Below are 18,524 nucleotides of genomic sequence, written 5' to 3'. Positions count from 1 at the left end.
ATGACACTGGACGACGATTCCTCAGCCTCGGGCGTGCGCCAGCGCAAGCCACACGGCGGCACCTCCAGTGACAGGCCATCATCCCCCGAGGCCTTGGCGGAGGAGGCCGTCGCTTCGGCCTTCTCGGCCCCCAAGGATGAGCAGTCTCGAACCAAGGAAACGTTTCAACATGCCGCTCGCTCGCTCGGCCGGACACAAAGTTGGCACGCGCGGGCGGCCGACCACGTGGCCAGGAAGCGCATCTACTCCATCATGGCCGGCGTCATTATTGGTGTCGCGGCCGTTATCAATTTTCAGAGATTTTACCTGGAGAAGCCTCTGATCAGCGAAGACTCATTGCTCATGGTCCGGGAGATGTTTGACAACTTTAACTGGTCCGTGAACGTTAAGGAAGAGCTCATGGCTGCCTTCGATAACCGGCCACCTCTTATGGGTGCAGCCGAGATTCGGCCCGGTGTCCAGTTGTTCCAAGAGAACGTGACGGCCAACTCGCCTGTTGTATTGGTGCCCGGCTTCACATCTACGGGCCTCGAGATCTGGAACGGTAGCGAATGCAGCAAGGCCTATTTCAGACAACGTATGTGGGGCACATCCAGGATGTTGCAGCAGTTTATGATGAACCAAAAGTGCTGGTTAGAGCACATGATGCTCAACCGGTCGTCAGGTATGGACCCGGACGGCATCAAGTTACGCGCGGCCAAAGGCTTAGAAGCGGCCGACTATTTGATCGGCGGCTTCTGGGTCTGGGGAAAGATGGTGGAGAACTTGGCCGAGATCGGATACGACAGCAACAATCTGTACATGGCCGCGTACGACTGGAGGCTCATGCCGCATCTTTTGGAGAAGCGCGACGGGTATTTTACGAAACTCAAATACACTATCGAGATGGCGCGAATGTCGGCCGGCGGCCACAAGGTGATGCTGGTCACGCACTCGTATGCTACGCAAGTGTTTTTCCACTTTTTGAAGTGGGTAGAGAGTGAGAACGGAGGCAAAGGTGGCGACCAGTGGGTGGAGACCAACCTTGAGTCCTTCGTTAATATTGCCGGCCCGACCTTGGGCGTGGTCAAGACGATCAGTGCGTTGATGTCGGGCGAGATGAAGGATACGGCCGAGCTGGGCGGGCTGTCCAAGTTCCTCGGCTACTTTTTCAGTGTGTCGGCGCGTACGCAACTGGCCCGCTCGTGGTCGAGTGTGTTCTCGATGATGCCTATCGGTGGTGACCGTATCTGGGGCACGGCCGACTCGGCCCCCGACGATGTGGTAGCGGCCTCCCCGTTATCGACCGGAAAGAACTCGACGATCGACCCAAGGAAGGTCAAAGAGCACGTGGCACGCTACGGATCGAATGGCCACGTCGTTCGGTTCGTCAATACTTCACACGAGAACGTCACTATCGGAGGCGTACAGAAGATGCTGGGCAAATTAGACCCGTACCTTGACCAGTTCCGTTCGTGGCTGAGTACCGGTATTGCCGAAGATCTGTCCTTGCCTGAATACGATCAATCCAAGTACTGGACGAACCCGTTGGAGGCTGCTCTACCCAAAGCTCCGAGCCTCAATGTGTTCTGCTTTTACGGTGTCGGCAAACCTGTTGAGCGAGGATACACGTACGGAGACAACCCGCCCGATGAAGATAACGCGACAGTGAACGGCAAACGTGTTGCTCCGTACGTGTTCAACACGGATACCGACGATCTTCCGTACATCAAGGGTGGGCTCAGATACTCGGACGGAGACGGCACGGTGCCGCTGATCTCTCTGGGCCTCATGTGTGCCAGTGGCTGGCGGACGAAGAAGTTCAACCCCGGCAACGTCGACGTACGTGTTCGTGAATACCGACACAACCCCGTGTCCATGCTGTTCGACGCGCGTGGCGGACCTGAGACGGCCGATCACGTCGACATCATGGGCAACCACGGTCTCATCCGGGACGTTCTACTCGTCGCCGCTAGGGCGTACGACCGCGTGCCTGAAAACATTACGTCCAGCATCATGGAGATTGCCGAACGTGTCGGAGAGCTCTAATACCGTCATTTTAATCGTCTTTTGCTCAAGTATAAGCATGTTAGACTTCGTGTTTTGCTCCCACCTAAACGTTGTATCGATGCGTGTGCTTGTTCTACGTAGGTAGGCTAGACTAGCGAGTACTACGAAACGGGCCTTGAGGTGCTAGTGTAGCTGTCAGATCTCACCGACGGCGCCCGCCACGTCGATTCCGACGGTTGCTGTTCATGCCAGGCGACGGGAGTACATGGTTCTGCTGGAAGCGCTGTTGCGGAGGCGGTTGCTGCTGCTGCCCGTAGTTTCCCATGGGTCTACCTCCTCCACGCTGCTGGAACTCGTCTTGGGGTGGGCCATACTGATCGTACGGATATGCAGAGAAGTTGCCACGGTGCTGTTGCGGTGGCTGTTGCTGCTGGCCATAAGGCCCTTGCTGCGGCGGAGGTTCCTGATAATACGGGGCGTCTGTAGGCATGCGTGAGTTGCCGTACGAAGCGGGGCCCGAGCCATCCGGAGGACCTGCACCTGCGCCATAACGCGCGAGAGAAGGATTTCCACCAGCAGGAGGACCAGAGTGTGACCGAATCGGCTGCTGAGGCTGGTGGAATACCTGTTGCTGTTGCTGTGGCCAACCGCCAGCAGCGCCTCTAGAAGGGCCGCCTTGTCCTACAAACCGATCGCCATGCGGGCCATCCTGCGGGCCAGCGAAGTAGGCTCCTGAAGGTTGCGGTGCATACGCTTGCTGGTCCGGCATGGGACCCTGTCGGCCACCGTATTCATCGTAATGCGATGCATTGGGCATACCGTACGGCTGCTGCTGGAATGGACGTGGCTGCTGCGAAGGAGCCTGCATCTGCTGTGGCCCACGGTCATACAGGGGCATTTGCTGCGCAGGCGCAGTCTGTTGTCCAGGGTAATCGTAACGTGACTGCTGCGAGGGCGCAGCAGCGGCAACAGGACCTGACTGAGGAGGCTGGATGTCCCACTTGTTAGAGCGGCCTCGACCTCCACGCGGGTCACGATCGCGGCGGCGATTGTTGCCATTACCGCCCCAGTTACGAGCACCGCGTGGGTCTTGCCGGTTGCCACTGCCACTACCACGAAAGCCACCACCACTAATAGAACTACGCGCAGTCGAGTGACTGGAAGTCGTAGAGTCCTGACTGTCTCTCCTCTGTCTCGCAGGAGGCCGACTAGAAGAGGCAGAGGAAGAGGCTGTCTGACTCTTCTTAGCAGCGTCAATACTGCGCTGATTCTCCTCACGCCACAGCTTTTCTGCTTCAAGAATCAAACCTACAATAGCGCGCTACCAAAAGCCCCAAGCAACACACAAGTTAGCACACACCACTCAACTAGAACTCACTGTACACGAACCTGCAAACTGATGGCTTCGGCCTCCGTTGTCACCTGAATCTCCGGGATCTTCATGTTCTCGAGCGAAATCTGTTGGGCCTTGAGCGCGCCGGCACGATCCATTGCACAAATGTCGATAAACTGTTGTTGAGACATCTGACACCGACTAGAGAACTCGCGACGCTGCTCCAAGTGCTGCGTCTTGAGTGCGATGAGGCCACGCGGGTCCGAGAAGCCGTGCTGCATCTCCAACGCCACATGGCGCGCAAACAGCTCGCTGCCCTCTTTCATCTGCATGGCCACAAGTTCCTGCCAACGGTACAGCATCTCGCGGTCACGAGTGCGTTGGTTGTCGCGGAGATCGCGTACGCCTTCAAAGACGGCGCTATCTCCTAGAACGTCCGACAAACGTTCCAATAGTTCGTTGCCAATCTGCTTCTGGGCCCCGCCGTCGGCCACGCTATCAAACAACAAGTGCGGACAGCTGGGGATAGACGGTAGCGTCACAGGGATGTGCGAGAAGAAGGCCGTAGGCTCGGCCGGGGTTGTGGCCGCCGCTACGTCTTGTTTGGCGCGCTTGGCACCGCCAGCAAGACGTGGATCTGCCGGCCGCTTGACGGCCCCCAAGTGGCCGACACTCTCGACCGCTAGAGGTGAAGGCGAGGGCGTCACTTCGCCAGTCTTGTCAATAAAAGCTACGACAGGGTATACCAGCGACACGGCCCCAGTCTTGGGCTGCTGTTGAGGCTGCAGCGTGCTCGGCAGCGTGGCAGTAGCCACAGAGGCGGCGCTAGTAGCAGAAGGAGCAGCAGTGGATGCGGTTCCAGGCTGCGGGAACTTGTCGGGCATAACCTGATGCTGCAGCATGGCCAGCGACAACTTATTGTCCACATGAGTACATACAAAGCCATAGAATCGGGCCCACACGGCCGTTTGCTCCCGTTCGGGCAGTGTCTGCAGGGCCCGCACAAAGATCTTCCTGGCATTAGAAAACTTCTTCCTTTGTACGCAAAAGTCTGCGTATTGCAGCCATAAGGCCGTGCAGGAGCCAGCGATGGGGCAGCTTACAGCTCGTTCGAACACCTTAGTGGCCTGTTTGAACTGCCGCAGTTCCATTTCTAGCGCCGCGTATTGACGCCATAAGGCCACGACGGCGGTGCTGCCTCTGGCCACGTTCATGGGGTCGCTCTGCGTCTGAACAAAGGCCACCCATTTGGCCACAGTGTCGTCCACATCCTTCCGTGCATCGGCCACTTTGTCGTACTGTGAATATCAAGGACAACAGTGGAAAAAAGGGAATAATGAGCGACAGGCGTTTGAAGGCGGTTATGATGGATACAGAGAGATCCGAGAGCTGCGCCTTGTGTGTAAATATAGAGAAGACGCAGGGGAATATGAGGACACGCACGTTGCTCGAGTGGATCAGCGCTTTGGCCCGCGCCACGACGCCAGAAGCGTCCCACGTTGCAATATCGTCCGCCATGGAGAGTTCTGTCGCGGTTGTTGGATGGAGAGCCGATTGGTCGTTTGTTGTGTGTTGTACATTAAGATGATGCAATCATCTACCTAAGTAGCCATAAGGCTTCGGTATCAGATTTGACGGGCGATTCCTCCCAGAAATGGTGAAACATTCTATTGATTCGATCCAATTTTATTTGATAATTGATCGGAATACGTTAGGTGCCAAGGGCAATAGAGCTACATTTTACACCTTTTTATTACTGCAGATTCATACCAGTGGGATAACCACCGATCACTTCTTCATCAAAGTACATGTAAATAGGTACATTGCCTTTTGTAGATGAACTGTCCCTCCGTTCTATATCCTAGATCGAGAATGGTTGAAGCATAAAACCAAGCATAAACATCGATTTGCTTTCGAATTACCTTTTCAAACTTTGCTCACAAAAAATCTCAAGAGTGCAGTCTTCAATTTGCAGATCAATCCGGCATTATGGTCAATAGCTCAAATCGTTTACTCCAGGTATTTTTCGAGAAGACAAAGGGGCTCTTAAGTTGGCTTTTCACGCCAACTTGCCGAATTCATCTCGGCGCAAGTCAACTCGATGCAGTGCTCCAGAATGTACCAAGAAAGCCCAGACACGACGGCTCTGCAAGGCACACGGAGGAGGAGTACGTTGTCGTAGTGCAGACTGCCAAAAGCTGGCACAGTCTGGCGGACTTTGTGTCGCCCACGGTGGTGGCAACCGCTGTGCCACCGAGGGATGCATCAAGCTTTCTCAGTACAATGGGGTTGTGCTTAGCTCATGGAGGTGGAAGGCGCTGCAACTTTCCAAATTGCCAAAAGTTTAGGCAGCCGTCATCTGTGCAAGGCCCACGCCAAAGCGCAGATCAAAGTACGAGAAACCCTCGAATCGAATTCCAAATTTTCCATCAACTTCTTGATGAATCCAGTCGACAATGCGCAGCTATTGCTGCCAAATGTATCAGCTGCTGTCTCCTCTACGTGAGTCATTCGAAAGTGTATGTACCACTATTGTGAAGACCAAATACATGACTAGTCGTTAGTCGTCTGATCTAAATGGCTGCAATGAGAACGAAACGAAATACCGAAAGATGCTCAATTCAAAATACTAAGTAATGTATTTTCACTTTCGACGAAAACCTGCACTGGGATCGATAACTAGCACATCAATACAGGCGCGGAATGTCCAGTTTTGGAGGTTCTTGAACCTCTTTGTGGCTGTGTTACTTTGAAGCGGGTTCATTAGAAAATCAATCGAGAATTTAGATGTGGTGCGACGCGTTGAGAAGGTGACCGGATGTCGACGAAAAGCTTGTAGCGGCAGACGCCATCTTAGCGTGCGACTTGCAGAGGTCTCGGATCTGTCTAAACTTTCGACAATCGGGTACGCTACAGCGCCGACCACCTCCGTGTACCAGACATAACCCCCTGTACTGCGAGAGTTTGGTACAGCTGTCGACGGCACAACGACGACCTCCTCCATGTGCGACGCATAACCCTCGGCTTTGGGCCAATTTTGTGCAGTCTGGAAAGCGACAGCGAGCACCTCCTCCGTGAGCCTTACACAGTCGATTAGTTTGTGCCTTTCTGGTACATTTGACACCCAACACATTGGTGTCTTCCGCTGAGTACCGGATGTCATGTTCCTGACCGACAGGAAGCTATAAAGAATGAAAATCGCCGACTTGGGTTTGCTTTGATTGCGTACAACTAGCAGGCATGATCAACTTGTAAGCTACAACGGAATCAATTTTAACTTAGCAAATCGCTAAATTTAAATTCATTCTTCCAGTTAGCTAATCAAATTTAAGAAAAAGTAACGCTAAAAAAGTGAACAGTGCTCGATGATTAGATCGTTTTTGTATTTCTGAATTTTGTGTACGGCGACACACTATTTATTTTGCTCGGCAGTGGTTGGGTGGTTGGTTCTGAGGATTCTAGTAGCTCTGTAGCTCGTTTTCATGTTCATTCTGCAATTTGCAAATCTATAAACCGACCTTAACCGCAACCGTCATGTCTGATGCCCTTGTCGCTCGAAGAGCAAGTTCACGCCAAAGCAAATCGCCTGCTTATACTTTAAGCCCTATCTTACCGAGGACGGGGACCCCACTGACCTGCAAGTCTGCAAGGCATGTGGCAAGACACGGGAGCAAGCACCCAAAACTGGGTACACCAATCTGGTATCCCACGCTAAGTCCGACCACGATAACTTTGAGGTCGAGATGGAGGTTGCCAGCACCGCTGCCACGGGGACGCTACTTCCGTGGGTGCGTCAAAAGGCATCTAATCGGCAAGTATGGCTCGAGTGGGTCGTCAAAGGAAACCTCCCTCTCTCCTTCGTAGAGATGAAGTATACAAGGCGGTACGTAATTAGCGAGGGTACTGTACCGTTCTTACCTATTCCAGTTAATTATTTTCTAAATAATCATTTCTATGTAAGGTACACCAATTTGGCGACCATGTGTGAAGAGACGACATGGAGAGCGTCACAAAAGCGGTCGAGGTGAGCATCGGCGACGAGCTCCCGGAGCGGTTTAGGGCAATTCTGGACCACGGCAGCGAGCACTACCTTGCAGTGCACGCGTGCTACGACAAGGATGGGGTTCGCCACTGCCCCCCCCCCCCCCGCCCGCTCTCTATGGCTCCAATCGTCAGCGGACCGGATGACCGGCTCACGCCGAAAGCCATATGTCTGCTTTGGCGTCGTTTTGTACCGTTTTTCGGTAAGGATCTCTCTAATGTCATATTTGTTGGTAGAGGTAATTGTGCAATAAACAGACGGCTAGCCAGGCTGATGGGCGTACCGCTTGTCGGCTGCGCCAGTCATCACCTCAATTTGGCTGTCCGGTGTTTTCTGGAGCCCTACAAAAAGGCGCTGGAGCAGGTCCAATCCCTCATGAAGCGCCTGCGGACAATCACATCATTTGGCGACTATCTCGGTACATGGAAAATTTTTTTTTATTTTTTTTATTTATTAAAATTTTGTTTCCACGTTTGCAGCACCAAATGCCGAAATTGTGCATTCACCTGACTTTGAGTCGGGTGTCGTGAAAGTGCTGTTAAAAGATGACTCGTGCAGAGAGGTCATCGCTGCAACCATTTCTCCGCCGTGCTCCTCATCCGGTTCATCAGGAGAAACCGACTAAAGTCGGTTTCGCTGATCGAATTTTAGAACGGCGCAAGGTGGACGATGCACCAAGCGCATACGTGTTGCTCGGTGCAATCCCACCGACATCAAACATCGTTGAGCTTTTGTTTAGCACCGCCCGAATGGTATTACGCTACGAGCGCAACCGCCTATCAGCGCTGACACTCGAGATGATCTTGTTTTTCAGGGTCAATCATAAGTACTGGAACGTTACTACCGTCGGCGGGTTGCATCTAGATAGGAGGTGGTGAGCAAGCACAATAATTACACTGATAATGTATTAGTGTTATGATCAAACTTCAGCTATTTATTTCTATTAGCGGGGCTTTTCCTCACGCAAATATTGGCGCACGTAAAAAAAAAGAGGTATAAATGATATTTTCGGGTTCCCTGCCGCTACATACGATATTATCAAGACGCAGCGCAGTGTAGCGCACAAGGTGTGCATGACCGTCGTCATCGCGCTATTGCAGCCGTCGCCTGAAGTGTTCGCTCTGTTCGACGACGTCATGATCCGGAGGGACACATTGAGACTCTTGATTTCAGGTGCCCGCCTCAGCGTGATATCGCCGACTACTTGCTGGATCTGGGCACACACGAACAGATCGAAGGTCCACCCAGGCAACCGCGACGTGCGAACGAGTGCCCAGCCAGCTACTTCCGCGAGTCTCGTATCTACCAGGTCCTGGTCGGTAGAATTCATAATGGTCTAATACCAGATGGGTCTGGGCCAGGGCTCAGAATTTATTAGCGTAAAATACGGATACATTCTGATCAACCAGCTGGACCAATAAAATAGTCATGAAATTCGTACATAATAGTTCAATGTAAAATTCACTCCATTTGGCCATTTGGTGGAACCAATTTCAATTTGCATCCCCTCGCAGACGTCATACTAACCGATATAATGCACGTAACTAACACTTGGCTATTCAATAAATCTACAGATGCTTGGCCGTAATGCCTCCAACTTCATTAGCAAGAATTTGCGATCGGTTTGGAAATACTAAGAGGAACTGGAGAGGTAGATTCTTTTTATTTTACAGTTATCTGTGTTGTGCACGACGTGGATGAAACGGGAGACACAGCCTACAGGACTACCATTCACTGGAAGGGCTTCCAGATGACAAGGGGCTACATCTCGGAGACGAAGACAGCTTACCGGTGCAGCTACTACCGTGGTCGCCGTGGTGAGCCTGCCTGTCTCGCCAAGCTGGATGAGATGCCACAAGGTCGTGTCAAGGAAAAAACGATTTTCTCACACGTGCAGCTCGACCGAAAGCCAGAGTCGCGAGCGTACTAGCCAGTCTTATGGCCGCGAGGCTCGGGCCGGTGAGATCAACGAGATTTTGGATGAGTCATCTGAGGGAAAAAGAGAGTCGGCTGCACCACCGGAACCTCAAGATATGAGTCAGGAATTGGCTGACGATACCAATATCTTGGCCATTCAACAGATTTCCGCGCCTTCTACGAAGATTTGGAATCTCATTTAAGAAGAGCTCACCGGTGGCGCAATCAGACGAGGGTTGACGCAGGAGCATGTCTTCAGCCGCATCTATCGAGCCCGGAATCGGCACTTTGGAGGATCAATATACGGTCTAGCTGAAGTCCCTCCTATTTCGCTAGCTCGCGACGGGATGAATTTCTTTCAGATCAACTTCACGTATTCTAGTGAAGACGGCCCATAACGCGCTCTTGGATGAGGACACCTCGCGCTGATTCGGCTACTGAGTTACGCCAGCGTATCTCTTTTCATCGACGGCACATTTCACTGTGTTCCTCCATTTTTCAAACAGTGCCGTCATCATGGTGTACGACAGAGCGTCCCGTTGCTACATCCCTGCCGTCACAATGCTATCGACTAGCAAAACTGAGTGGAGTTGGTGGCACTGTCTACGCTGTGTACAAGTCACGACCAGCATGAACATGGAGCCGGGGACAATCATATGTGACTACGAAAATGCAAACTCTATGCGGTGAGGGATCAATTCCCTCACAGTAAGATCGTCGGTTGTCTCTTACATTTCAAGCAGGCGGTTCATCGTCGGATGCAGAAATTGAGCATTCCGATAGTTGAGATTTCTACTGCAATAGGTCGAGGAATGCTCGACATTCTCGCAATTTTGCCATCGACCAGATCGACCCTCTCAGTACTGAATACGTCATCGAGCGTATCCAGGCGTCCCTAGCAGAAAAACACATTATCTACAGTGAGGATAAATGGGGGGGGTCTTTTGACCCTACTTTCGTCGAACGTGGATTGAGATTATCCCCCCTCGTCTTTGGAATGTTCGTGGCATTAGCCGGCGTCTAGTCAACCGAACCAACAGCCCCCTCGAAAGGTATAACCGCAAATTAAATTCAGCATTCTCAACACCAAGACCTAATCTCGCCACTTTTGTTGGTGTACTCGAGAGGCACGCACACCACGATCTCATTTTGTTTGACGACATTACCAGAGGTCGTGCGCAGCTCAGATTTTCAACGCGTTGTGGTATTTCGTTGGATTGACTGGGAGCTCTCTTTACGGCTGTTTACTACCTCTTTGTTCGCTTCTTGGGCTTTGGAGCTGGAGTGCTGTTCTGACTGGCCTTTTCGCTCGTGGTCTTGATGCAAGTCCTTATGGGTATCAGCGCGTGCGGCTATTATTGGATTAATGATTTTTATTATAATTATGTATTTCGAAGTATTAAATTAATTTTTATTCTGAATTGCTTATTTAACTGTTTTGGCTGAACCATTTAATTACGAATAGCTTTTAAATCATTTCAAATCATAATGCAACTCAAACAAAACTTATTAAATGTACAGCTTAAGCGAGGCCAACCAAAGTTTAGTCCTCGCCATCTTCCTTCTCCAACTTGGAAAACGAAGCTACGTGACTGATCACTGGCATTTCGCATGATACGCCTCCCCAATTTGTTTGGATGGGTTTTAATTTCAGAATATTATTGGCGGCAGTAGAAGTATCGCCGAAGTATCCTTTAGATCGAAGATTGCAAAACGTGAAGGCCTTGTCGGTTTCTCTTTGCCTCTCATCCATTTCGGCGTCATTTTCAAACAATACAAGCCGCGATGAAGGACATACGGATGTGTATTGTGCCTTGACAAGCCACAGTCAAAGGAGGTGAGAAAGCAGAACATCGTAGCTTTTCCTATAGAGCCGAGCGCTGCGATGCGGAAGGTGTGCGCAGTGGTCCAGGCACGACGATGACTGCAGCAGCCAGAAGCGCCAAGGAAGATCACCGACAGCCAAGGCAGCTAAACAAACCAAAGTTGCTCCGAAAGAAGCTGATCGGACGCCTTCACGCGAGATTCTTCAAGCTGTCAGAGGCGCGAAATCGGTAAGAGCTACTAAATCTCGCGAAATTGTGGTATGTTCTAAAAAAAAAAGGTTTCTAACTTATATCTGGTCAGCGTTTCGGCGCGATTTTAACGCAAGCCGTTTGAGTTTAGGACTTCGCGCTTTAAACACAACTTTCGGCTCACTTTTCGGGTGGGTTCCGGCGAAAAGGAGATCCTCGGCGTCGTCGCGGATGAAAGTGGAGTAGCTGGTCCGAAATACTTAAGTGAGGACAAGTCTTTTGTGGATCTGAGCGGTGTTAGTGAAACCTCGCAGGTGTTTGGACCAGCTCATTTCGAATTCAAACTTCGTGCTGATTACTCTGCTGAATCTGGCGATTTCGAACAGATTTGATCGCTTGGAATGGGCAACGGTTTCAATTTGTGTGGAGACTTGGAGGTCTACCGAAGCTTGATCCAAATGAATCCGGGACTAAGCTGGTGAGCACTCTCCCTGCTGGTCTGTGGATTGTGAAGTGCCAGAGACAAATCTGCGGCTATCAAAGATGCAAGAGAATTAATCACAAAGACTGCAAAAGCGTCACAAAATTGAGAGATTTGCAACACATGGACCAAACGGAATTATAAATATTGCCGACGTTGCGTGGAAATTCTTCGCAAACCAGTGGTGGAATATCCCAGCCTCGCTTCGGAGATTTCATTTGATTGCAAGAACGACGACAAGTGTGCTACCTTTGGCTACAGGAGGTCTCATGTGAATTGTCTGAAGCGTCAATGCATTTTACCAGCGACTTTTGGAAGTAGGTAACGTCGCGAGCTCTGCGAAAGCTGTGTTCCCAAGACGGGAAAGAAGGCCAATTTTTCAAACCTCCGCAATACTTGCGTCGAGTGTGGCATGATTTCAAAATCAAGACTTTCCCGCGGATTAATGGGCGGGGTCCCTACACACTGCAGCAAATGTGGAAAGAAGAAGGGTTTAGTGAACCTTTATCCGCAGTACGGGTTTTGTGGCTTCCAGCTTCAAGATGGTACTGAGTGTACCAATCCCGTTCGCGCGATCGCTGATGGGATACCTAGGTGCTCACTACATAAATATGGGAAGGCTGTCACGGCCGTCAGTCTGTGTGACGAACCCGGCTGTCAGAGAGAAAAGAAGACAAGCAAGAACTGTATTAAACACGCAGTGAACCACAAAGTGGAGACCGCGATATGTGGCGTTTGTCTTCTCTGTGACGATCTCAAGCCAGCGCAGTATGGTTTTGGCCGATGGAAGGCTGTGCGCAGGCTGCAAGAGCCGCTTTAATCGCGAAGATCCGGGGCTCGAGTACTGAAAGATAAAACGAGATTAGTATCAAGGAGAAGGATGCAGCAGAACAGCGATATTCGGCCCGAAGGCGGAGCATTGTGCAAGTTGTAAGGACAAGAACAACTGCTTGGAAACGAAGAGCGTTATTTTGGTAAGATGTACGAGCGAGGGTTGCTCCACAATCGCGTATTTCGGTGTTCAACGCGGGAAGATAAGCTACTGCGTGAAGCACAGGCCAACCGGCAAGAGAGACATTGTCACGCCGTGATGAGAGAAGTTTTGTGGATGAGACGGCGTGCAAACCCGCTGTACCGTCCGTACTGTTACCGGTGCTACGGGTTAAGAACGACCGATTTCTTGAGCAAGCCTTCATCGATGAGCTGGCTAAGTTCTACCCGACGATGTCTCTAAACAAGACAATTCCAGGGGGTCTAAGCACCGCTCGAAATTTCGACTCACACTGCGTTATAGAGGATATCGACGGAAACCAGCATGGGGCGTACAGTACAGCCCGGCGGGTGAGGTCAAGCGCCAGCATGACGTATCAAATGGCGTCCTAGAACAAGCCGTTGTTTTTGTACGTCAAAACCCGGACAAATTTACGTCCAAGAGCTGAAAAACATCGATTCAGTGTTTGGTGCTGGGTGGGATAGCCCGGTCACTGTACAAAACAAATTTCCTTGTGAAAGGAAATCGTATGAACGACGCGCAATGAAATCCATTTTGTGCTTCTGTTGGTCTCAAGTTCATTTACTTTTTCGTTTTTGTTTGATTGCTAGCTCATAAGACTTGTTGCTTTTAAATCAAAATGCTAATAAATTGGCGACAAAAATATCGGCACAAATAATTAAACAATCCAATATCACTGAGCAATACTGATTTAATTTTGTTTTGATTCAATAATGCTGTTTTTAAATGGCTTGCTATTTTAAAATGTACTCTTTTTTGTTTGATGCAGTGAAAAAAAAGAAAATGCATTGGCAACAATTTTACTGGAAATACCACTGCAGCTTACACAGCAAAAAATCGTGCTCATACATGTAGAATACATGTAGTTTAATGAGCTAGTACAAGGCAGGAAAATAGCAACAACACTTGGGTTAAAAATTGCAGCTACCATAAGCGCTGCAATATTCCCCGCTTTGCAACATTTCACTTTTGATTCATAAATACTACGTAGTTGTTCAATATTGTATTGCTTAAAATAAAATGTGTTTTTAATTCTGAAAGACATGTATTTTGTAAAAGGTGATATTGCTAGAAATGTAAACTAAATTTAAGTCAAAACATGTATTTTATTTTCATTTTTGGGCTGAATATACAAGTGCATGATCGCGCCCCATTCGATCGCACGGATCTACCGCTTCTGGTGGTTGATGAAGCGCAGCGCGATCAGCGCCAGTACGCGGAACACCACGATAAACCCAATAATCACGAAGAAGTAGCTCGTGATCGTGCTGTGCTTCATGCCGAAGTACTCCTCCGTGTACTCCCTGATGGTGATGTGGCCGACAGTCACGGGCGAGTCCGCCATCGGCTGGCAGCCGATCTTGGAGCCCACGTTCGTGTACGACTGTGTGGCTTCATCCCACGTCGGTAGATCGTCGCAGTCCGAAAAGATGAGAGCCACCAGGATGGACGTGGGGAAGCGTAGCGGCGAGATGTCGTACAGCCACGTGTACCCCGACGGGATCGCGTACGCCGGAGGACTGAAGCCCATAAATGTCATGAATATGGCGTTGAATAAGAGCCCGATGATGGCTGCCACCTCCTCGGACGGCATGGCGTACGCGAACATTTGACCCATGTACACCTGCATGAGCACACTGAGCGACGTGGCCAGCCAGAAGATGAAGGCCACGCCCACATCCGTGAAGCCTACCATCGGGTAGAACACCACCGTAAACAGAGCGCCGGCCACGAAGCAGTACGGGATCTCAGCCAGCGTGGAGCCCAGGAAGTACCAGAACGCGTTGTACGTCTGTGACGCGCGCTCGCGGTAGAACGAGGCGCGTTCGGAGCTCGCGAGCGGCAACACGCTCTGGAACGCAGTCATGGACAGGAACAGCGAAGCCATGTACACCATACCCACACCCGAGTTCAGGCCAGAGTACGACGCGTACTCTGCGTCCACGAACACGATGCCGAACAACAGCGCCAAGAAGATGACCAGGATCATACGAGTCAGGTTGTAGGTCGGCGTGCGCCAGTACATCTGGAAGAACCGGGTGACGACGAACTTCATCTGCGTCTTGGAATCGGCCGCACGTTTCTTAGCGAAAATCATCTCGGGCAAGTTGGGCGACGGGACGGTCACGCCTTCCTTGGCCATCTCACTGTCGAGCACTTGTCGGTACGAACTCTTGTTGAAGCAGTCCACGAAATTGGTCTGGTTTGCAGCGTTGCCTACTCCGGCGCCAATACACTCGAGCATCCAAGTGGCCGGGTTGTAGCCCTTGGGAAGCGGGGCCACGCCGGGGATGCTCTCAAAGTAGTCGACCAGGTTGTGGCAGTTCTTGCCCAGGTTGCCATAGAACACGGTCTCCCCGCCACGCTTGAGTAGCAGCAGACTGTCGAACAGGTAGAACACTTCGGATGACGGCTGGTGGATCGTACAAATAATGGTACGACCCGAGTCGGCCACCTTGCGAACACCGTCCATGATCAGCTTAGCCGAGCGCGCGTCCAGGCCGCTCGTCGGTTCATCCAGGAAAATCACACTTGGCTGCGCAGCCAGCTCCACGCCGATTGTCAGACGCTTCATCTGCTCCACTGAACTGCCACGGATGATCTGGTCGGCGATGTCTTCCAGACCGAGCAGCTCAATACATTCATTCACCGAGTCGTACTTTTTGGCGTCCGGAATCGAGGCGTCTTGACGTAGGAACGAGCTGAACGTCAACGCTTCACGAATGGTAGCAGCCTCCGAGTGCACGTCCATCTGTTCACAGTAACCGGTGCAACGACGGATAGCGAGATCATTGGCCTCGTAGCCGTTCAAAAGAATTTTGCCAGAAATCTTGCCGCCAGTCTTACGGCCGGCAATCACGTCCATCAGCGTCGTCTTACCAGCACCCGACGAGCCCATGAGAGCAGTGATCGATCCAGGGACTGCGAAACCGTTGATGCCCTTGAGCAAGTCCAGCGTTTCCTTCGGGTTCTTGGGGTCCGGCACCGAGTACCACAAGTCCTTGAATGCCACCGTCACGGGTGTGAAGTTCTTTTCACGCGTGTCCAGTTCAACCACATAGTCGTCCGCCGTGTTGGTTCCGCTCTTCGTCTTAGGCGTCTGTAGCATCGCATACGACTCGTCCTCCACTGTCTTCTCCGACACGTCCACGTTCTCAGGCACTTCGTAGCGGATGAATTCGAGGGCCAGGTAAGACAGGAACATGAACACCACATACAGGACCGCCGTGTAGATAATACCGTACACAATCCACTCCTTCTCCGTATCCATACCGAAGAGACCCAAGTAGTACTCGCCCATCTTGAGGCCGTATTCTGAACAGTAGTCCACGCCGTCGTACACACACACATCCATCGGTCCCGAACGGTACTGGTTGATGGCCAGCGCCTTGAGACTCCACGTCATGGGACTGATCCAGTGGACCCAGATGAGGTAGTCCGGGATCAGACTCTTGGTCACGATGAAACCAGCGAAGATGATGAACACCAGCACCGACATCATACCCAGAGGCGTGGCAATGTCACCGTTGCGACCGATGGCCGACAGGAAGAAGAACCACATGCCCATGGCCAGGTTAGACAGCAACAGGATGAACTCGAAGATGAGGAACAGCTTGGCCTCCGACACGAACCCGCACATCCAGTAGACCAGCGAGCCGAAGATGAGCGTCTCCACGACTGCCAACGGGATCTGACTGACCGATGTGGCCAGCACGTACGACGGGGTACGGAAGAAGTTAGCGCCGCGCTGCTTGTAGAACACGTCGCGCTCCGCCATGTACGTCGGGATCTGCGACGACTGACCCATGGACAGGAACATGACGGTGGCGAAGATGACGCCCATGACCACAGACACCTCCTTGGGATCGAAGTCGTAGAAGACTGTGGCGTACAGTAGAGCCATGATGACGATCATGAGCAGACGGCCGAAGATGAAGGGCTTGTTACGGTACGTCACCATGGACTGACGGTGGAGCAACGTCAACGTGCTCTCGACGAACGACTGGTGGAACGCCGGCGTCGGTTCCATCACCTCGGCCACGTTGCGTAGCAGGTCCTGTTCGTGCGGAGCCGCCAGCTCGTTGAGCATCTCCCGATGGACGTCGGAGCGACGGAAGAAATCCGCGAACTCGCCGGCACTGCGCGGCTGCTTCATGTGGTAGTTCTGCACCTGGTAGCGGTACTGTTCAGGTGTACCCAGATCCAGCAAGTAGTCGGCAATGTCGCGTTCAGGCGGACACGAGAAGCCCAGACTCTCGAAGTGCTTTTCCACGCGATGGCACGGGCCGTGGTACATGACTTGACCCTCGTTCAGGATCATGACGTCGTCGAACAGTGCAAACACCTCCGGAGACGGCTGCAGTAGGGCCACCACCACCGTCTTGCGGAGCGTGTGCGACACACTGCGCTGTGTGTTGATGATATCGTACGTGGCCGCACTGTCGAGACCCGTGCTGATCTCGTCCATGAGCGTCACGTACTTGGTACCGAACTCCATCTCGCCCGTCGTCACACGCTTGCGCTCACCACCGGAAACACCACGAGTCATGGCGTCACCAACGATGGTGTTCTGACAGTTCTGAAGGCCAAGCTGTTGAATGATAATGTCTGGGTAGTGGGCGAACACGGCCTTGGCCGCTTCGAGCGCCTCCAGGTTGTCCTGAGGGGACCCCTTGGACAACATCTCCTCGCCGCGCTTCGACAACTCGCCACCACAGAACTTGTGTGCGAACTCGAGCGTCTCCTTGACGGTGAGCATGGGGAAGTGCTTGTCGCGCTGGTTCACGTACGCCACGAACTGAGGCAGACGCTTAATAATCTGTTCACGCTGTACGTTGTTGAAGGTGATGTCGCCCTCCACTGTGATGTTCTTCTCGATGGGGAAGCGTCCACTAAGCATCTTAAGTAGTGACGACTTGCCGGAGCCAGGCTGGCCCAGAAGTAGTGTGATCTTGCCAGGTGCAAACATGCCGCTCACATCCTTAAGAATCTGCTTGCGCACGACGCGCTTCTTGGGGCCTACGAACGCCTTCTTTATGGTGTTCGGGATGGTCGGCAGCTCGTGCTTGACACCCGGGTCGTCCACCACGACGATGTCGGCACTGACCGAAAGGTTATTGAAGCGCACGTCCATCTGAGGCATGGCACGGCCCATAGCGGCGCCGATTTTGGAGGCGACATACTCGTGCAGAACCAGCGGACCCTCAGCCATGAGGGCCTGGCCAGACTCGAGGCCGAGCTTCTTGGCCGTCGTCGGCGACGGCTGCGTAGAAAGTTCCATGCTGAGGCTGAGCAGAAGAATGGAAAGTGAGTGAGACTGGCGGTCGTGGGGTGGACGAACAGACACAGCGTGTGCTGCATTGTACATGTACGGGGGGCAATTGATGATGTTGGCACAGAGGACTTGTTGTGACGGCCATAAGCACATCAAAGCTGTTTACGGTGTATCGCTAGACGAGTTAGCCTTTTTGGCGGTAATGCGTGGCGGGACGGACTCATTTCGGGCGTAGAAACTTAAGTTTTAAGCCAGAGTCTGTCTGTCGCTAAATATGGCAAGCTGATTCTATTGCCATGAATAAACTAAAAGCGCCATCATCAATCTAGGTTTAGGTCTTACTCTGACACCGAAAATAAGAAGCGAGTTGCTATCATCGAAAGGTAAAAACAGTGAGAGCGGCCTTATTGCTCCACTAAATTCGGAGCAGTCTCAACATGTAACGCATGAACTTAGAGAA

At 51.9% G+C, this 18,524-nt stretch overlaps 3 protein-coding genes across 3 annotated transcripts; 1 reads left to right on the top strand and 2 right to left on the bottom strand.

Annotated features, from left to right (window-relative positions):
* On the top strand, positions 1–2,073 carry PITG_11965 (uncharacterized protein; the record flags this gene model as incomplete). Its single annotated transcript, XM_002901379.1, has 2 exons — positions 1–108; positions 157–2,073. 2 exons carry the CDS (start codon positions 1–3, stop codon positions 2,026–2,028), a joined length of 1,980 nt encoding a protein of 659 aa, XP_002901425.1.
* A 578-nt stretch (positions 2,074–2,651) lies between these two features.
* On the bottom strand, positions 2,652–4,840 carry PITG_11964 (uncharacterized protein; the record flags this gene model as incomplete). Its single annotated transcript, XM_002901378.1, has 4 exons — positions 2,652–2,698; positions 2,764–3,310; positions 3,379–4,620; positions 4,697–4,840. The coding sequence occupies 4 exons, from the start codon at positions 4,838–4,840 to the stop codon at positions 2,652–2,654; spliced, it is 1,980 nt and encodes a 659-aa protein (XP_002901424.1).
* Positions 4,841–13,957: 9,117 nt separating this feature from the next.
* PITG_11963 (ATP-binding Cassette (ABC) Superfamily) lies at positions 13,958–18,070 on the bottom strand (the record flags this gene model as incomplete). Its single annotated transcript, XM_002901377.1, has 1 exon — positions 13,958–18,070. One exon carries the CDS (start codon positions 18,068–18,070, stop codon positions 13,958–13,960), a length of 4,113 nt encoding a protein of 1,370 aa, XP_002901423.1.
* Between the last annotated feature and the right edge of the window lie 454 nt (positions 18,071–18,524).

The sequence above is a fragment of the Phytophthora infestans genome, genomic scaffold (assembly GCF_000142945.1).
Source record: "Phytophthora infestans T30-4 supercont1.21 genomic scaffold, whole genome shotgun sequence".
NCBI lineage: Eukaryota > Oomycota > Peronosporomycetes > Peronosporales > Peronosporaceae > Phytophthora > Phytophthora infestans.
This window is presented reverse-complemented; position numbering and strand designations above follow the sequence as displayed.